The sequence below is a fragment of the Pipistrellus kuhlii genome, unplaced genomic scaffold (genome assembly GCF_014108245.1).
Source record: "Pipistrellus kuhlii isolate mPipKuh1 unplaced genomic scaffold, mPipKuh1.p scaffold_m20_p_2, whole genome shotgun sequence".
In the NCBI taxonomy this organism is placed as follows: domain Eukaryota; kingdom Metazoa; phylum Chordata; class Mammalia; order Chiroptera; family Vespertilionidae; genus Pipistrellus; species Pipistrellus kuhlii.
In genome coordinates, this window is record NW_023425515.1 from 173,554,802 (window position 1) to 173,573,419 (window position 18,618).

The 18,618-nt window shown below is 49.5% G+C and overlaps 2 protein-coding genes across 11 annotated transcripts in view; both read left to right on the forward strand.

The window, feature by feature from the left end:
* Positions 1-2,320: 2,320 nt before the first annotated feature.
* On the forward strand, positions 2,321-5,410 carry LSM10 (LSM10, U7 small nuclear RNA associated). Of its 5 annotated transcripts, none has more exons than XM_036447448.2 (2): positions 2,321-2,473; positions 4,616-5,410. In XM_036447448.2, exon 2 carries the CDS (start codon positions 4,632-4,634, stop codon positions 5,001-5,003), a length of 372 nt encoding a protein of 123 aa, XP_036303341.1. In that variant the 5' UTR covers positions 2,321-2,473; positions 4,616-4,631; the 3' UTR covers positions 5,004-5,410. The 5 variants fall into 5 exon arrangements, with proteins under 5 accessions (XP_036303341.1, XP_036303342.1, XP_036303340.1 ...); XM_036447449.2 differs by having other exon boundaries at positions 2,324-2,473; positions 4,613-5,410; XM_036447447.2 differs by lacking the exon at positions 2,321-2,473 and adding an exon at positions 2,476-2,603 and having other exon boundaries at positions 4,613-5,410.
* A 6,189-nt stretch (positions 5,411-11,599) lies between these two features.
* The window catches only part of STK40 (serine/threonine kinase 40), a 38,603-nt gene continuing 31,584 nt past the window's right edge, over positions 11,600-18,618 (forward strand). For 3 of the 6 annotated variants that reach the window (XM_036447436.2, XM_036447437.2, XM_045584848.1), the window contains exon 1: positions 11,600-11,796. The gene's annotated coding sequence lies outside the window, so the exon portion shown is untranslated. The remainder of the gene's footprint in view (positions 11,797-18,618) is intronic. The other 3 variants (XM_036447433.2, XM_036447438.2, XM_045584847.1) reach the window with 2 other exon arrangements.

The window sequence follows — 18,618 nt, forward strand, 5'->3', positions numbered from 1 at the left end:
TCAGTTTAAAATAACAATAAGAAACTCATTTTCACATTTTATACTAGAAATAACTATGTTTTCTCCAAAAAAATTGAGTAAGAAGTGATATTGTTTTATATATTTTGTAAGTCTCTTTAAGGTCTGTCATACGGTAGAAGACAGCTAGAGTCTCATTTGTGCTTCAGCACTTTTTTTTCCAAACAAACTTGAAAAAAATATTTCATTTTATATAAAATTAAAATGAATCCATGCAGATTTTTTTAAATTACAATGATTTTACCCTTTTGTCTTTTTCATTAATATATTTTCTAATATATATTTTATTTTTTAATATATCTTATTGATTTTCCACAGAGAGGAAGGAAGAGGGATAGAGAGCTAGAAACATCGATGAGAGAGAAACATCGACCAGCTGCCTCCTGCACACCCCCCACCGAGGATGTGCCCACAACCAATTCACATGCCCCTGACCAGAATCCATCCTGGGACCTTTCAGTCTGTAGGCCGACGCTCTATCCATTGAGCCAAACTGGTTTCAGCTCTAATATATATTTTAAATGATAATGCCTTCAAGATATATAGCATATAAAGCAAGATCATTTTTATTAATAATTTCTCCTAACCCTAGCTGGTTTTGCTCAGTTGGCCTGTGGATTGAAGGCTCCCAGATTCGATTCCGGTCAAGGGCACAGGCCTGGGTTGCAGATTTGACCCCCAGCAGAGAATGTGCAGGAGGCAGCCAGTCATTGATTCTCATAATTGATGTTTCTGTCTTCCTCACAAAAATGGTTAAAAACTTGAGTTTTCTAAAGAGACTGGTATGAATATACAGCTGGGAAGATACACAAAGCTGAAGTATCTGGAATCATTTTGCTGCCAGTAGTCTTCAGAAAGATCACAAAGTGTTCAAAAATTCTTTGACGTTTTCAACCAGACTGTTTGTCTTTGTCTTCATTAACATCCAGGGTTAAGATAGGCATTTCTTGTAGCTCAAAGCTGGCTTTCAGCATTCTATGCAGCAGCCAGCTTCCATGCTTATGGTGAAGCTTCTGTACAAGAGTGAAACAATCAAACAAGCCTAACTCACTGAATTTTCCTATGTGCCAGGTGCTGTCACCCATTAATGAAGGCCACTCAAACCTTACAGTTCTCTGAAATCAATTATTTTTCCCTAATGAGAAAGTTGAGGCTGAGAGAAGACAGAAACTTTTCAAGGCTGTACAGAGTGACCTTTCAAAAATGTAAATCAGGTCATGTCACTCCCCTTTGATAGTCTATCATTGCACTTCTAGAAAGAGATGAAGAAAGCAGGGCACAGAGAGAATAATTAACTTGTCTGAAGTCCATTTGCAAAGAACACATTTGAACCCTGGCACTGCCTCCAGAACCTACATGCCTAACAAGAAAGCCAAACTCCTTACCTTGGCTTACAAATCCTGAATACTTAGCTCTTATCTTCCTCTGTGATCTCTGCCACACCACTCTCCCCAGTCTTACTGGCCTTTCCATTTTTCCAAGTTGGCAAACTCATTTCTCCAGGTCTTCACATAAATGGTTTCCTCTGCTAGTTTTCACCAGGTTGACTTTATGTCATTCATCTCAGTTCAGATGTCACCTTCTTAGGACATGCCTGACCATCCAATAAAAGGCCACCTAGCCCTAACCGGTTTGGCTCAATGGATAGAGCATTGGCCTGCTGACTGAAAGGTCACAAATTCGATTCTGGTCAAGGGCGTGTACCTTGGTTGCGGGCACATCCCCAGTAGGAGGTGTGCAGGAGGCAGCTGATCAAAGTTTCTCTCTCATTGATGTTTCTAACTCTCTCTCCCTTTCTCTCTGTAAAAAGTCAATAAAATATATGTTTTTTTTTAAAGCCACCTAATTTCTATCACATTACCCTTTTTCAATGCTCTGAAGGACTTTTATAATGTTCTTGTTTTCTAATTGACATCCCTCCCTGCCACCGCCAGTAGATTTAAGCATCAACAGATCAGGAAGCTTGTCTCCTTTGTCACAGCTATGTCCAGAGCCTTGAAAAGAGCCTTACACAAGGTAAAGGCTCAATGAATATTAGTTGGATGGATGGATGGATGGATGGATGGATGGATGGATGGATGGATGGATGGATGGATGGGTGAATGAATGAATGAATGGATGGATGAATGAATGAATGAATGAATGGATGGATGAATGAATGAATGAATGAATGCGTGAATGAATGACTCCAATGAAGGAGACCTTTCAATGAAGTAGGGCGGGGATTGCAAAAGTGCGAGTCTCGCGGCGCTCGCGGGGCATTCTGGGGATTGTAGTTCAGGTTCCGCCCGGGGTGGCGGACCTGCGCACTGAGCGCTATGTAGGCTCCGCGGAGCCACAGCGGCCTGGTTGTTGCTATGGTTTCTAAATCCCGCCGCCGGAGTAAGGCCGCCCAGCTAGGCGCCCGCTAGCTTCCGCTACGACGCGGACCGGAAAAAGGAAAGAATCCCGCGCGGTGCGTCCAGGGGACCCGGGGCGGGGCGGGGGGAAGGGTTTACGGAACCGCGGAGGGTCGTGGGGAGCAGCGGAAGCAGCGTCTTGCCGATTTGCGGAGCGTAGTCACCCCAGTCCACTCCCAAGGCTCTGTGAGTAAAGGCTCTTCACCATCCCCATGTGTCAGTGGGCTAAAAGCTTGAACCTAAGTGGCTTGAGAAAGGTCTCCCTTCCAGAAAGCGGCTGAGCCCGTCTCAGAGCCCTGCCTGACCGCAGTCACCGTGCAGCCCGGGCTGAGTGCGTGGCCATGCTCCTGGCGAAGCTGATGGGACGCTAGACCCTTCCCGCCCGGCTCCACGCCCACCCCGTCTGCGGCGGGGGCTGGCTTGCCACCCAGTGCCACCCTGTCAGCCCTGTTTAGATTCTGAACAAGGTCTTAAAGTTCCACCACCTTCCGCTCGGAGTCTGAATGTAAGGATAAGTAAGGCAAAGTTACATTAATAAACTATCAGGGCATGTTGAAAGCAAACGCAAGTGCATTCAATATGGTGAGATTCAGTTAGCCCCATTTAGCCTACTGTTTAATAGATGTGGGAACAGCCCTAGCCGGTGTGGCTCAGTCGATAGAGCCAAAGGGCCCCAGATTCAATTCTGGTCAATCCTTGGTTGCAGGCTCCTCATGGGTCAGGGGGCTTGCAGGAGGCAACCAATCAATGTGTTTCTCTCATATCGAAGTTTCTCTTTCCCTCTCTCTTCCACTCGCTCTAAAAAATCAATGGGGAAAAAAATCAATGGAAAATAGCCTTGGGTGAGGATTAACAACAAAAAATAGATGTGGAAACGGGTGTTCAGAGACATTAACAGTCCTACCCTGTTTCCCCGAAAATAAGACAGTGTCTTATATTAATTTTTTCTCCCAAAGTTGTGCTAGGTCTTATTTTCAGGGGATGTCTTATCTTTCCATGCGCTAGATCTTATTTTCGGAGGATGTCTTATTTTCGGGGAAACACGGTAGGTTTACAGAGTTTGTGGGTGGAGTGGAGATTCCAACCTAGGTTTTGTTTCTCTGCCTTCAAAACCTGTGCTTTATATGCACTTTTTTAAAATTAATGAGCTAGCCCTGACCGGTTTGGCTCAATGGATAGAGCGTCGGCCTGCAGACTGAAGGGTCCCGGGTTCGATTCCGGTCAAGGGCATGTACCTTGGTTGCGGGCACATCTCCAGTGAGAGGTGTGCAAGAGGCAGCTGATCAATGTTTCTCTCTCATCAATGTTTCTGACTATCCCTCTTCTTTCTTCTCTGTAAAAAGTCAATAAAATATATTTAAAAATAAAATTAATGAGCTAAATTTCTACATATATGGCAGCTGCATTGTGTAGACCTGAGGACCTCTTAGAAATGCACATTCTTGGGCCCCACCTCAGACCCTCTGAGCTAGAAATTGGGAGTGGCACTTTGTTTGAATAAGTCCTCCAGGTGATTCTGATGTTTTGAGACCTACTGGTGATTTCACCCAGGATTCATGTTAAAATGCAAGTCAAAAGGGCTTGGGAGAGACTGGAGGTTCTGCATTTCTAACAAATGTCTTGGTAATGCTGAAACTGCTGGTCCATGGACCTGTGTTTTGAATAGCCAGAGTATAAACTACATCTCAGAGCAGTGGTTTTTAAACTTGTCTGCACGTTAGAATTACCTGGGGAGCTTTTAAAAAGATAGGATACCGGCGACCCACCCCTGACCCAATGAATCAGACCTCTGGGGTGCAGAGGCTAGGTCAAAACCCACGTGTGATTCTAAGCTATGGTGAGGGTTCAGAACCCCTGTGTGTTTTGGAATAGGATAGCGATGGGTTTGAATTCTAGCACCTCCATTTATCAACTGTTTGACCTTGGGTAAGTGACTCAACCTCTCCTGGCCACATTTTCCTTGTTTATAAAATGACTATAAGTAATCCTTGGCTTGCAAGGGGGTGAGAGGATTCTCGGAGGGGTGCACATGAAGCACCTGGCTCATAAGGGTGCTCTAGACTCAAAAATTGGGAAGGTGGGCAAACTTGGGGAAATCTGTGCTGGGGATTTTAGACTGTAACTTGATGGAGGTGATTTGGCAAACGCACCCCTCTCTCCTGCTAAAGCTCCCATCTGTGTGCTCCACCCCCCAGCAGCCAGCAGTGTGGGAAAATGGCAGTGAGCCACTCAATGAAGGAGCGGACGATCTCCGAGAACAGCCTGATCATCCTGCTGCAGGGCCTCCAGGGCCAGGTGACCACCGTGGACCTGCGGGATGAGAGCGTGGCCCACGGACGCGTAGACAACGTCGATGCTTTCATGAACATCCGCCTCGCCAGCGTCACCTACACGGACCGTTGGGGGCGCCAGGCTGAGCTGGATGACCTCTTTGTCACCGGCCGTAACGTCCGCTACGTCCACATCCCTGACGACGTGAACATCACCGAGACCATTGAGCGGCAGCTGCAGATCATCCATCGCGTGCGCAACTTCGGCAGCCTGGGGCAGGGCCGGCGGGAGTTTCCCACCAAGAAGCACAAATGAGCCTGTCCCTTTCGGCAAGCCCTAGTCACCACTCAGGTTCCTCCGGAGTTCTACCGAGCCAACTGCCTGCCCTCCATCCCTGCCCAGAACCTGGGAAGGGAGTTGGGCCAGCCCAGAAACTGGTATCTGGCAGGCAACACCTATCACAGCTGCCTTTCACAGGGTTACACCTCCCAGACTCACTCTCTGGGATCCACAATCCTGTTTATCTGTGGCCTTGGGGTAGATGACAATCCCCGCCTTTTGACCATTTGCATCCGATTTGCTGATTCAGGGAATCTGTCCAATTGTTTTCAACCCTCTCCCAGTGAGGATTATTAAAATGTGCTCAACCTCAACCACCTTAAGTGACCCCATTTTTCTTGCAATTGTGTCCTTTTTCATATAAAATTAAACTTAGACAAAAATTAGTGTGCGCCTCATGTACTTCTTAACGTATGGGCTCCCTGTATGTCCTGTGTCCTAGGGTGCGGGATCTCAATCTTAGCTGCACATTGGAATCACCTGTCCCATTCAGATTTCCATTGGTATGGGAGATGGTCTAGGCCACATGTGTCAAACACAAGGCCCGCGGGCCAAATCCGTCCCGCCAGGCCTTGCAATGTGGCCCGCACCGCGCTGTCATCACTGCACTCCGCTGCGTTTCCATCACAATGACAGTTTATGACTATTCAGTAAACCATTCGGCCCGCGATTTAGGCTGGATTTTAGATTTTGACCCCTTCTCTGATTGAGTTCGACACCCCTAGTCTAGGCATAGGGTTTCTCACACAGTACTACCAGTCTGCAAAGTCTGAGAGTTGTGATAGGAGAGTCCCTCAGTCTGGTTAGATAGAAAGTGGCTTTTCTGTTCAGATTCCCTGCTGAGGGGGCTGTTAGTCTCATTGCTGTTTTCTGAGGTGGAGTCACTGGAGTAATCCTGAACCCTTCTCCAGTGTGGGAACTCATCCAACAACAGCACGAAATTAGGCTCCAATTCTGAGCATCTTTGGGTCTTCAGGGAAGAAGGGGTTCTGGAAATTAGAACCCAAGTCCTTATTGTCACTGCTTTGCAACCATAGCAGCCCTTCCACAGGCAAACACCATCTCAGCAAAAGCAGCTCTGTCCTGTGGCGCTAGCAGGTTTGTCTTCATCAAACAAACAGCACAGCTGCTGTGGGCCAGGCCTTATGCTGAGCACACATTGACAGTAAGATGTGGTCCTTTCGGGAAAGGGGCTTATAATCTAACCAGTGCATGGATTCAGCCTGACCTGTGCCTTCTCACAATCTAGGACCCCTTTTGGGGGATGTCAGAGACCTGGTGCACAGATTTGGCCCAATCCCTACAGGCCAGGCCGAGAGACCCCACCGGTGCACAAACCTGAGATTCATCAGTCTGTGCCATGTTTCCATGCCTGTGTGTTGAATGTCTGCCCCCTGGTAGTCAGTGTGCGTCATAGCTACTGGTCAAACAGTCACTTTTATACTATAGATGGAAGAGGTGGTCAAGAACCACAAAACTGAAATCCAGTCTGAGTTGAGTAAGGCAGGGCCCTTCACCTTAGGATACTGTCATTTCTTGAGGGAGATTTGATGGGAGTGTTCATTTGGGCACTAGCAGCCCAAGGTCAGTGCATCCCATTCCAGCACAGTCTTGGTCAAAGTGTTGTCCTTGGACTACCTCATCAGAACCACACACACACACACACCACTACCACCACTTTTCTTGGAATTGGTTGAATTCTAGGGCACTTCCTTTCAAGATGCCAAAGCATGGGAAAGGTAGTCTGATCTGCTGGTCACCCCGTCACGCTGACATCCACTGCGATGGCCCATGTTGTTCTGGCCTTTCGTTTTCCATGCACTCAGGCTGCATAAATCCACAGGGTTCTGTTCTGGTGTTTTGTCACCAGCCCACTCAGGTTGCTCCTCCCTGACCAAAAGATCTCCTGACTTCCCCTTCAAGGGTAACCCATCCCCCTCTCAATGTTCAGATTTTTATCCTACTTTTCCCAGGCCAGCCAGGCCTAAATTCTTTTTTTCTTTCTTTACTGATTAAGATATTATATGTGTGTCCTTATCCTCCCAGTTCTCCCCCCTCCCCCAGGCCTAAATTCTTAAGGTTAGTTAGGCCCTGTGTGCCCAAATGCAACGTACAGCTGTTTCTTGAGAGGGTTTTGTTACTTCTTGGCACCCCACCAGGAAAAGGGGCACAGCTTTTCCTGCTTTCCTGTCCCTGAGACCTAGCTGATCCCCTCCAGCTATGAGGCTGAGGAGAATCTTTATTCTCTCTTACTGCCCCCAAGTCAGTCTCCCAGAGCCCCTGTTACATGGTTTTCTAAATTTGTATCTGCTCAGAAATTCTTCCCATTCCTCCCTGAAGGCTAGGCCTTTAGAATTCAGAAGCTAAAAATGAACTCTGCATTCTGTTGTATCAGTTGTTTCCCGAAGTAAGGAATGCAGATTAACCTAGCTATCTGCATAAAGGCAAGGCCCAGGGACACAGAGGAAAAGATAAAAGACATATTTCAAATGTCATCACCCCACTGGAGTTTGGTTTTTGTGCAACATGTTGTAGCTTCTGTGCAAGCCCACATGTACATCAATGTGGGGGTCCTCGTTGATGACAATCCTCGGGAATTCTGAGCGTTTGGGTGGTACAGCATGTCCCCTCCCTCTCCTCCTGTTCCTGGAGAGAAGCGTACAGGGATCTCTCTCTCATTGGCAGGAGGGGACCATTACCACAATTGTCCAAAATAACTACAATTACCATGGCTCAGAGGAGAGCTGGGTGGGCAGACAGCTTGACATTCACATCTCTCTGATACAACAGCTCCAGCTCTCAGCTGGAGGGGACTTGAAGGAGAACATCCAGTTCAGTGCGTTCCAGCCTGGCATCCCTGGCTGAAGGATCCCTGAGGGCAGTAAGGGTCCCTTGAGTTCTTATCAATGCTCCAGAGGGGCCCAGAGAAACAGTACAGAGTACGTGACAAGTAGCCAAGTTGGCTCACTCTCTGCTTTGGGCTGGAATTCCACCAACAATATGGTGGTCACCTGGCTTGCTCCTCATGACCACAAATTCTCATGGCTGTGATACGAGGCTTTAATTAATGAAAAGGGAGGAATGGCTTGCTGCAGGTTGGTTGTACAGGAGACAAAATCTTGCCAAAAGTGAGGCTCTTGTGGAGAGGAAATACTAAAAGAAGCTTTGAAGTGAGAAGGTTGGAAACCACTGATCCTGTCTGACTCTGTCGTGTGTGTGTGTAATAGATGCTCAATGTAGCTTTACTTTACATATTTTCTCAACCTAAACTTTAACAATACCCAGAAGCAAGTACTACAGAAGGAAATAGCTTTAAAAGATTAACTGCATGCCCCGCCTAGCTCAGTAGTTACTAGTAAGCGCCGACCCATGAACCAGGAGATCACGGTTTGATTCTGTCAGGGCACATGCCTGTGTTTCGGGCTCGATCCCCAGTGTGTGCAGGAGGCAGCCCATCAATCTCTCTCCTCTCCTTTCCTCTCTGAAATCAATAAAATATATTCTTATTTTTTAAAAAAGAATGAGACTGTTCTTATACTTTGAACCTAGCAGATGCAGTTAATTTTGCTTTATGTTATTTTAATTGATTTCAGAGAGAAGAAGGGAGAGGGGGAAAGGGATAGAAACAGAAACATCAATAATGAGAATCACCGATCAGCTGCCTCCTGTGCACCCCCTACCGGGGATCGAGCCAGCCAGCCTGGCATGTGCCCTGACTGGGAATCAAACTATGACCTCCTGGTTCATGGGTTGATGCTCAACCACTGAGCCACACCAGCCGGGCCATTCACATTCTTGAGACTCCAGTGTGTTAACTCTGACCCTGTTACCCACACTGGCAGGTAGGCACCTCACCTTTGTATTTCCTGTGGGCAGCCCTGTCATTTCATAGTTGAAGAAACAGGCCTAGTTTCCTCAGGGGAAGGGACTCTCCTCAGCTCCCACGATTAAGTTAATGGCAGAATGCCAAGATGATCATCATAAGTAGCTATGGATTGTTGAGTCTCACTGGGTGTCAGGCCCTGTGCCAGGGCCCCAGGTGCTGCAGGAGAGCAGAGCTGTAGGCAGTCTGTTTGGTCCCACTGGATCACCAGTATCTGGCTCTGTGCTTTGTACCTAGCAGCCTCTCCGTAAATCTTTGTGGAATGAAAGAATCATCTCATTACATCATTATAACAACCCTGGAGGTATATATTAATAGCCCCATTTCACAGATGAGGAAACAGACCCAGAGAGGTTAAGTGACTTGCTCAAAGTAGAAGAGCTAGTGAACAGCCAAGTGGGGATTTGAACTCAGGTCTGTATGACTCAAGCTCCGTGATACTACACTACATTATTCTGCTCCCCAGCACCCCTGACATCACACAGATGAGAGAGTAAGATAAGCAGTGCCCTGCTCATCTCAGTGCTGGTTCCCAGTCACTCAAAACTTGCCATACCCAGGCCTTGGGGCTTGGCCACAAAGAGAAGCCAGAAGCCAGCCAGTGAGAAGGATTTGCTGGGTTTAAGGAGGCTGAGTAAGCTCCTCGGGGTTGAAGGTCTTCTCCTCTGCTTCTGTGTTAGGCAGACCTGCCTATACCTCATCAAGCAGCCATCTCCTGCTATTGTCACAGGCGTCACTTTGTTTTGGCAGCATTGTCTAGCGGTGTGCCCAGAGTTGGAGATTATGTCATCATGGGTGTGTGTGTGTGTGTGTGTGTGAGAGAGAGAGAGAGAGAGAGAGAGAGAGAGAGCGAGCGAGCGCAGTCTCATGTTGATATCCTTTCATTTCCTCTGGCTGGCACCTTTAGTTTCTATTCACTACCCCTTCTCCCCACTTTCTCTTCCTCCTTCTCTCCTTTGTTAAAATCCTGTATTTTGAATCAGTCTTCTGGGGATGGAGGAAGGGGGGTGGGGAGTGTCAACTCCTAGTGATTCATCTAGCTGATGATTAGAGCTCTGGAAAACCCAAAACTCATTCCTGTCAGAGTCAGGGCTTCCGGAATCCCTAGGCTTTTCCCTTTGTCAGAGAGGAGAGCTTTGGGGGCAGGGGCTGGCTTCTTTGTGCCTGGCTTTCTGTCATCAGAGCTCTGTGACTGAGGGGCATGTAAAGCACTCTTCCTCGCCAGATCCTGTGAGAAGCTGTTTCCACACACTGAATGCTCACAGTGATCCCATGAAGTGTTATCCTGTTTTGACAGGTGGAGAAAGATGAGGAACTTACACACTCATCAGTCAGCTTGTAAGGAGTGAAGTAAGGATTCAAATCCAATCTTTTCACAACCTGCCAGATTGGTTCAGATCACAGCCCTGCCATTATAAGCTGTGTTGTCTTTGAACAGGTTATTTCCCGTCCCAGAGATCTAGATTCTTCTTCTGTAAATAGTCTCCTCACCTGCTGTCTCTAAAGCGCTACACATGGGTTGTGACCCCCCAGCGGGAGCTATTTGGATGACTGTTGTTATTCAGCTCCATCAGCTCAGTGAACACCAGGCATTCAGATAGACACAGGAGGAGGCAGTCAGATTCCTACACCAGCTCTCATGTCCTCGCACTGCCCGAATAGAGATGACAAATGCACATACAGGTAAGTGCCTGGCCACATGCCTCGGAAAGCCCAGCAATGCACACAGGTTTCGACACGTGTGCCCACACATGAATGCAGAGCGACCCAAGACACCCAGCTGGCAAGACACCCAGGAATCAGGCAGTCATATGCAGCAAGCTCCCCGGCTCACACCTCTGAAACAAAGGAGTGACGGCCGTGGTCGCGGATGCTGCTGCCACTGAGCCCTTTTAGTTGCTTCTGCATGCCAGGGGAGGGAAGCCAGGCTCTCCGAGGGCCCCAGTGAGTCACCAGCCTGATGCAATCAATCCCTTTAAAGGGCTCCTCTGCTGGTGTAAGAAGCTGATTCATGGAGGGCGTGGTTGCTGGAGGAGGAGGAGGAGAAAGGGACCGAAACTGCAGCAGGAGGGGCTGAGGTTAGATGACTGGAATCATGAATAGAACTGTTCACTGTAAACCTCCCTGGTCAAGATTCAGGGACTTCAGGTTGAAGCGGGGTTTCAACAAAAGCGAGGGGCCCCGGGGGAAAGGAATTGTGAGGGCTTCGACAGGAATTCCTGTCATTTATTGAATCTGATCGCCGCAGCGCTCTTCGCACAGAACTCTAGAAACCGAGACATGGGGATCTAGGAAGACCCATTTTTCTGATAGATACACTACCACTGGCCGATCTCCCAACTCCCGGAGACTTCTCCAAACCCGGCAGGGCGAGACTGTAGGGCACGCGAGGTGCGGTGGAGTCGGGGCGGGGGCGGTGCCTCAGGCCGAGCCTCTCCGCAGACTCCGATAAGCGGTAAGTACCGCCCCCTTAGCATCTCCGCCTCCAATGGCTTCACAGGTCTCGGCCGGACCCCACCCCGAACCAATCCGCATCTGGAATCTGGCCTCTAGCCCGAAGGCTTCCGCTCATCGTCCAGATGGTTGTCCAATCACAACGCCGCGAGGCCGAAGACACGGCCGAGGGGCGGGGCCCGGAGAGGGGGCGGGGCTGCGGTTGGGGCAGGGAGGAGGGGGCTGTGCGTCACTTCCGTTGTCAGGTGGCGGCGCCGCAGCCATGGAGCGAGGCGGCGGCGGCGGCAGCTCGGGCTGCTGCGCTGGGAGGCGGCGGTGAGCGGGTCCCACGCCCCCGGCCCGGCCCCGGCCCGGCCCCCCGCGACGGAGCTCCGAGCAGTCCCGGCTCCGGGCTACGGACTATGGGCGAGCAGCGCTGAGCAGCGGGGGAAGGTGAGGGCGGGGGTCCGGGAGCGGGGAGCCGGGCGGAGGGTGCGGGTTTTCTGGGCGGGCCTCCGTGGCTGTGGTGATGGGACTGTGGTGACAGCCCGAGGCCGTCTGGCTGTGACAGAAATGGCAACAGAGAATGCCCCCTCGTCTGCTGGGGTCCGCCGTGCCCGGGCTGCGGGGGCGGGAGCTGCCGCGCGCCGGGGCCGGGGGCCTCGGGGACCCTCGTCCTGCGGAAGCCCTGGGAGGTGGGCACTGCCCGGCTTGCCCGGAGTCACTCCGCCGGTACTTGAAGGCACCGGCGTTTGAACCAGTCAGGTTTTCCCCCAAGAGATCCCTCTACCTTTCCATGCTTCGCTCCCCGATCCGAGAGTGACTTGAAAGTTAGGACGAGTCCCCAGGGTGAGCCAGCCAGGGCTTCCTCCGGCAGCGCTCACCCGTTGGCACGGGCACCGTCGCTACTGGGGAATTTTCGCTTCCCGGGCGGCGTTCAGGTGCGGGTCAGAGCTACCTGCTTGCGAGCGCTGTGTTGTGGTCGGCCTTTGTCAAGGAGAGTGCTGCGGTCACTCTTTCACCTGTCTCGCCGGGTCAGGCCCGCCCATTCCCACGCCGCTCTGCCTCACCTTCCAGCCAGTAGGTGGGGGCGTTGGGTTCCTCTGCGCACCCCCACCCCGTAGGTTGGATGCGGGTTTGTTGGCGGAAGGAAGAGATGACAGCCGCCTTCTGTGGCAGGATAGACTTTGCTCTGTTTTAAGTCACGGGAGGAAACCGGTTGGCTCTGCTCGGTTTTGAGAGCAGCGGAGAAGAGGGTAGTCACTCTGGGCTGGGCTCCCTCTCCCTCTTGGCTTAGCTTTCAGGAGATAAGGAAGAGCAGAATATTGTTTGTAAACAGTGCTTGTGAGCTGCTTCTGCGCTCTGATGACCCTGCCGTGCCATTTGTTTGTGGGTTAGATCTAGACAGTCTGGAGATAGCCCTCATTCATTCATTCATTCATTTATTCATTCATTTCCCATATGACAACAACAGTATCTTTGCCTAGAGAGGCAAGAAACCTATATATAGTGGTTAAAAGTGGGCTTTGGAAGCCCTGGCCAGGTAGCTTAGTTGATTAGAGTGTCCTCATTATATGCCAAGGTTGTGGGTTCAAGCTCCAGACAGGTACGTACAAGGAGCAACGAAGGAATGAATAAATAAGTGGGACAACAAATCGATGTTTATCTCTCTCTCTCTCTCTCTCAAAAAAAAAAAAAATCAGTCAATAATTTTTTTTTAAGTGATTACTCTGGAGCCATATTTCCTGAACTCAAATTCTGGCTCTGCAGCTTTCTAGCTGTGTGACCTTGGACATGTTATTTAACCTCTCTGTGCCTCACTTCTAAAACGGGTGATAACATAGAGTTGTTAGGAAGATTTAAAAAGTTAATACATGTAAAACACATAGAACCACCATCTACCACATAATAATAGTTCCATACATGTTAGCTATTCTTACTTGAAGAAGCCTATGGCCTGGAACAGGGAGACTGCCTATAGACAGTTGAAGTGTGGTATGAAAAAGCTAGTAGCAGCAGGAACAAGAGGCTTGTGGGATTCCAGCAGAGGAAGCTGCTTGCTCAGCCTGGGTAGGGGGAGGGTCTTGGGAAGGTTTGGCCAAAATGATATGTGGGAGCTGTATCTAGAAGGACGGGAAGTGCTAGCCATGTGCAAGTGAAGAAGCAAGGTGTTCTACTTAGAGAAAGACCAGTACACTCTCAGTTTATTCCAGAAACCTCAAACTGTTCCATATGATGGCATGAAAGTCAACATGGTGCAAGGTAAAGCAGTATAGGTTGACAAGAAACATCACATTAACAATTTGGAACTTTGTGCCAAGGGCTATGGGCAGCCTGTGAGAAAGTTTTACACTAAGGAGTGTCATAATTGGATCTAGTTTTAGAACTGTCTACTTGAGTCCCAGCAGAAGAGGAAGGAGGAGGAGAGACTGAAGGATTGCAGACCTCTTCAGAGGCCATTGCAGGCCTCTAAGAGTGGAGTCTTGGTGCTAGGGTGGTGGGTCTTTGCTGAGAAAGCACTGTATGCCACCAGGGGCAGCTGACAAGTTCCCTTCACTGCCCTGGACTGCTCTGCTAGTACAGAAGTGCCTGGTACATGTGACCCTCTCTTCCTGGGATTGCAGGTGGCTTGAGCAGCTGGAGAGGGAAGCTGCCCTCTCAGAAGGCCAATTGTAGGGGGTCCTGCATTTGCTCCATGGGCCTTTAATTTGATGTTTGGGGAAGGCAGCAGTTTGTAGTGGTTAAGATCCTACTTGGCTCTGCAGTCATATCTGGGTTCTAATGCCAGCCCTGCCAGTCACCAGAGGGTTACTTATTCTATCCATGCCTGGCTTTTTCATCTGTGAAAAGGGACAGTCAGAGCCCCTCCCTAGGAGGGCAGGTGTGAGGGTTAGTAAGATGTGGCAGGTTGCGCATTTAACACACACCGAGTGTTAGCTGTTATTACAGCCTGCAGAAAAGAACTTCCAAGAACTAGTCAATGCAATTAGTGGCAGCTAGAACTGTGTCCCATTGAGCTGTCAGAAGTGTCCTAAGGCATCACAAAATCACAGACTTTTATTGTATTCCTTCTGAACAGAAAATCTGTGGGGAGTTTAGTATAGGAGTCTGTATAGGAGCCATTCAAATGATTCAGCCTGGCTCTTTAAAAAAAAACATTTTTTAAAATAGAAATAGGAATGCTGAGAAAAAGCATTTAGAATTTCTTCCATGTGTGTCCCTATTAGTGACCTAGTCTGGTGTCTGGATTAGTATCAGCAGGAAACATATTGCTGTGTGTGACGGCTCAAAATCCAGAACTTGAGTTCCACACACACAGGCTCCCATGTGTTGCTGAGGATGTGCTAGGCTTAGGGGGGCCAGTGGGGGAGGGGGCGGGTGATGGGGGCAGAAGGAGAGCAGAGTGGTAGGCCACAGGGACAGGGCAAGCTCCTAACCAGTTAACGCTTGGCAAGTCTCTCACAGAAGTCTGTGCAGCATAGAGTGGGAACCCAGAGGAAAGACTGATTCTCCTGGAAGATGAGGAGATTGGGGAGAACTTTGGAGAGCCCTTAGAGCTTAAACTGGATCTTGTGAGCAGAGTTTTCCGAGGGTGCATGAAACACTCCAAGCGGGGGAGCAGCAGGGCACAGGCCTGGCTGTGTGCTGGTGTGTGTGCACTGTAGGAACCACAGTGGTTCAAGCACAGGGTGTGAAGGCGCCTGGCTGGAGGACATGCTGGAGGAGTAGGCACCAGGGCGAACCTGCTTGAACTAATTATTCTTTTGGTGATGGGATGCTTTAAGTGGAGGAAACATTAGACTTGCATCTTCCCAAGAGCTGCCTGGCTGTGGGTAGATGATGGATTGGGTAGAAAACAAGTCTGGAGTATCCATAAGAGGCTGTTGCAATATTCAAAGCAAGGATCAGTGCGGGGCTGGATCAGAGCAGAGGCAGTTGGGATGGAGAGGAAGGACAAAGAGGGCTATTTGGGGGGAAGTCAACTAGATTCTGGGAGTATTTGTAAGTGATGATTAAGGGAGGAGCAATGGAGGCAGGTGACTCAGAGGTTCCTGGCTTGGGTGACAGAGTGAATAATACTGTAGAGATAGGATGGCTGGGAGAAGACAATGACCAGTGAAATCTGCCAGCTCTGTTTAGCAAGCCCTGCGCACACTCTCACGGGACAGGATCAGTTGTGAAGCCTGTGGCACCCTGCCTGGCTTTGGGCCAGGCTTCCCTCTGGTTTGGCGTGAGTCAGTGCCTGAGAGAAGGCAGCTTCCCTTCTTTCACCTTCCCTCCATGCCGATTTGCCTGGGGAGGTGAACTCAAGTGGCTGTTTCAGAAACTCAAGTGGCTGAGTCTAAAAAGCTCCCATAATTTCTTCTGCCTTCAAATGGCCCTTCAGTCTGACGCCATCCAGACAATTCAGCAAAGGACAGACTGATGAGGCCTTGCACAGCAGCTACCCCCAGGAGGGATGGCTTTCCTGGCTCCCTGGAGATCTTATCCAGAAAGAGACCCTGAGATTGCATTTGCTCCAGAGGCTGGGTCAGCAGACTCAGTCCCTCCTCTCTGGAAGGAGAGGTGTCAGCCAGAGGCTCCCTGGGACTCACTCAACCATAAAGGAAGTGCCCTTATCCCCCTGAGCTCAAGGGGAGTGCAGAGCTAGACATGAATGGGATTGGGCTCTGGAGAAGGATGTGCTGGTCTGCAAGGCTTCACATAGGCCCTTTGGAATTGTGGCGCTCTCCACATTATTTCTTCTTGCATTTGTGGCATGCAAAGGAAAGTGGCCTGAATAGGAGCATATCTTTCTCCTCCACCTGCTCAGGTGAGACTGTAGCTTTGAAGGTCACCTGGCCCACAGCAGCATTGCATATCCTCTGGGATCTGTAATCAATATCCCCAAAAGGAGAAAGGATGCTATTGCTTGCTTTGATTTGCTTACTATGTTAGAGATGGTTCCACTTTGGTACATGCACGTCTGGATCATTTGAGGCTACATTGTGTCTTCATCTGTGTCATTTATTCAACAGGCTCTCTGCTAATGTACTTAGGTTATTTTCTGTCTTTTTGCTTTCCAAACAAAGCTCAAGTAACTATCTGTATACATGTGATCTTGCCCAGCTTAGATATCGGCAAGATAAATTCTAGAAGAGGAGTTGCTACTTCAAAGAGGTCTCACAGTCCGGGACCCCTCAGGGGATGTCGGAGAGCCAGTTTGGGCCCGATCCCCACAGGCCAGACCAAGGGACCTCACTGGTGCACAAATTCGTGCACCGAATCTCTAGTATGCATATAAGATCTTTGGTTAATCTCTTCCCACCCTCCCCCCTGCCCCTTTCCCTCTGAAATTCATCAGTCTGCTCTATGTTTCCATGCCTGTCGTTTCCCCCCCTGCGTTGAGCGTCTTCCCCCTGGTGGTCAGTGTGCGTCACAGCTATTGAACTGTCAGAGTCTGCTGGTCACTTAGTCTTTTATATATATAGGCTATTAATAGAATTTCTAGTCACCCTCCCTCCCATTTTTAAGGATTTTTAAGAATTTATTTGAGCCAAAATAACAACAATTGCCAGGAACCAAAATCTCAGTGGGTTGAGAAAATGCTCCCTGGGCCCCTTTTAATAAGCTGAAGCAGCCTACTTTCCCACCAGCAAGCAAAAGTAAACTTTCGGGGTTGAAGACCTCCTTCCTAAGAGGGCTATAGCCCAGTAATAGCCATTCTCTTTTGGCTAATGACTGTCTGTCCTGGGTTTGAGTCTAGACTCCCTAATATAGCAGTATACAGGCCTGATGATTCAAAGAAACTCTAATTGACGGAAAGCATAGAGGTAGCAAAACTGAGGTCTCTGTTTTTGAAGCTGTCCCCGCTAAATATGTTGATACACTGCTGTCTTCTTGGCAAAAGAGATAGAGGATCTCTAGCCTTTAGGGAGCCCCTGACCCCAGGTACCAGGTGGAAGAGACAGTGGCCTGGACATTGCCATGGCAAGTGTCAAGAACAGGACTGGTGTGCCCGTCATTTGTCTTTGAGTTCAGGGCAGAGCTGGTCTGAAGTGTGATCAGGGAACAGCAGGTTCTTTGGGAAGAGGCTCGTTCGGGTTCATTCCCTTGGGAGACCTTTGGAGTGCTGTCACCCAACATTCTGTGGGGCTTTTGGAGCCCCACTGCTGGCATCTGCCAACTCTGGGGGCAAGAGTCCTACTCCATTTTGCAATTGATAATGAGCTCCTGGCATTACTGTGTTTGGGGCAAGTTCCACAGGGTGTGTTCTGTTCTGACTCTGCTCTCAAGGTGGTCTCTCCTGAAGGAACAAAGGAAAACAGCCAAAAAGAAAGGGTCCTCACCATCTTCCAGTCCTTGGCTAAGTACTCTGCAGTACATATTGAACTCTTCTCACATTTAAGGAAGAAGGAGTTGTTTCTCTTACAGAGGACAACCCCCAGGCTCACAGGGGTTAAGTAACCTGTACACTGTTACACAGCCAGCAAAGAAGAGCCAGCCCACACTTGTGTGACTCTGGAACTCACGCCACCCCATTCCTCCATCCTAGCCAGACTCTGGCCCCAGGGAGGCAGCCACATGGAACCTGGACTCATAGAGCCGCAGAGCTGGAAGGGACCTTGACAAAGCTGAAGGAATCCCTTCTTTGTCAGAAAATGGAAACTGCCATTGTCTGGAGACAGACCCCCCTTACCCCCCCCCACACACACACACACACACCTCTGCCCAGCCCTTTGACTAGTGGGTTAGGAGACTTTCAACCATGTCAACCAGCAGTTCTGCCTATTGCTAGACGAGTGACCTTGAACAAGTCATTTCCTATCTCCAGCCCCAGTTTCCTCCTCTGTAAAATGGACATAATGCTTTTTGCTGCTAAGGTAGTAATGAGGATTAGACACGAGTGTTACCGTCTATAGCAGGCTCAGCTAGTGTCTGGCCTGCAGTTAGCACCCAGGGATTAGCTCTAGTGAGAGGCCCAGATGAGCTCTTCGCTGGCAGGTGTGTAACTGTCCCAAAAGCCGTGTCATAAGCCGGCTTCCAAAACCGTTTGGTGGGCCTCCCAGCCCTTTTGGATACCAGGTGGCAAGCAGGAAGTTCCTTATGTTTGCAAGTTACCTGGGAGCGCTTCAGTGTACCAGCAGTGGTGATTTTGTCCCTCCCACCCGCACTCTCCTGATGTAGCCTGGGGTCAGCACACAGACCTGTACATTTAGGGCACTTACACTCACACTCGTGTTCTCCTGCCATACTCCCTCTGTGTGCTTCTCGGAGGCCCTGCCTCCCCTGATT

Bases quoted from the DNA above. Each gene is read 5' to 3' on its own strand.
- LSM10 (XM_036447448.2), top strand. From the start codon at position 4,632: ATGGCAGTGAGCCACTCAATGAAGGAGCGGACGATCTCCGAGAACAGC.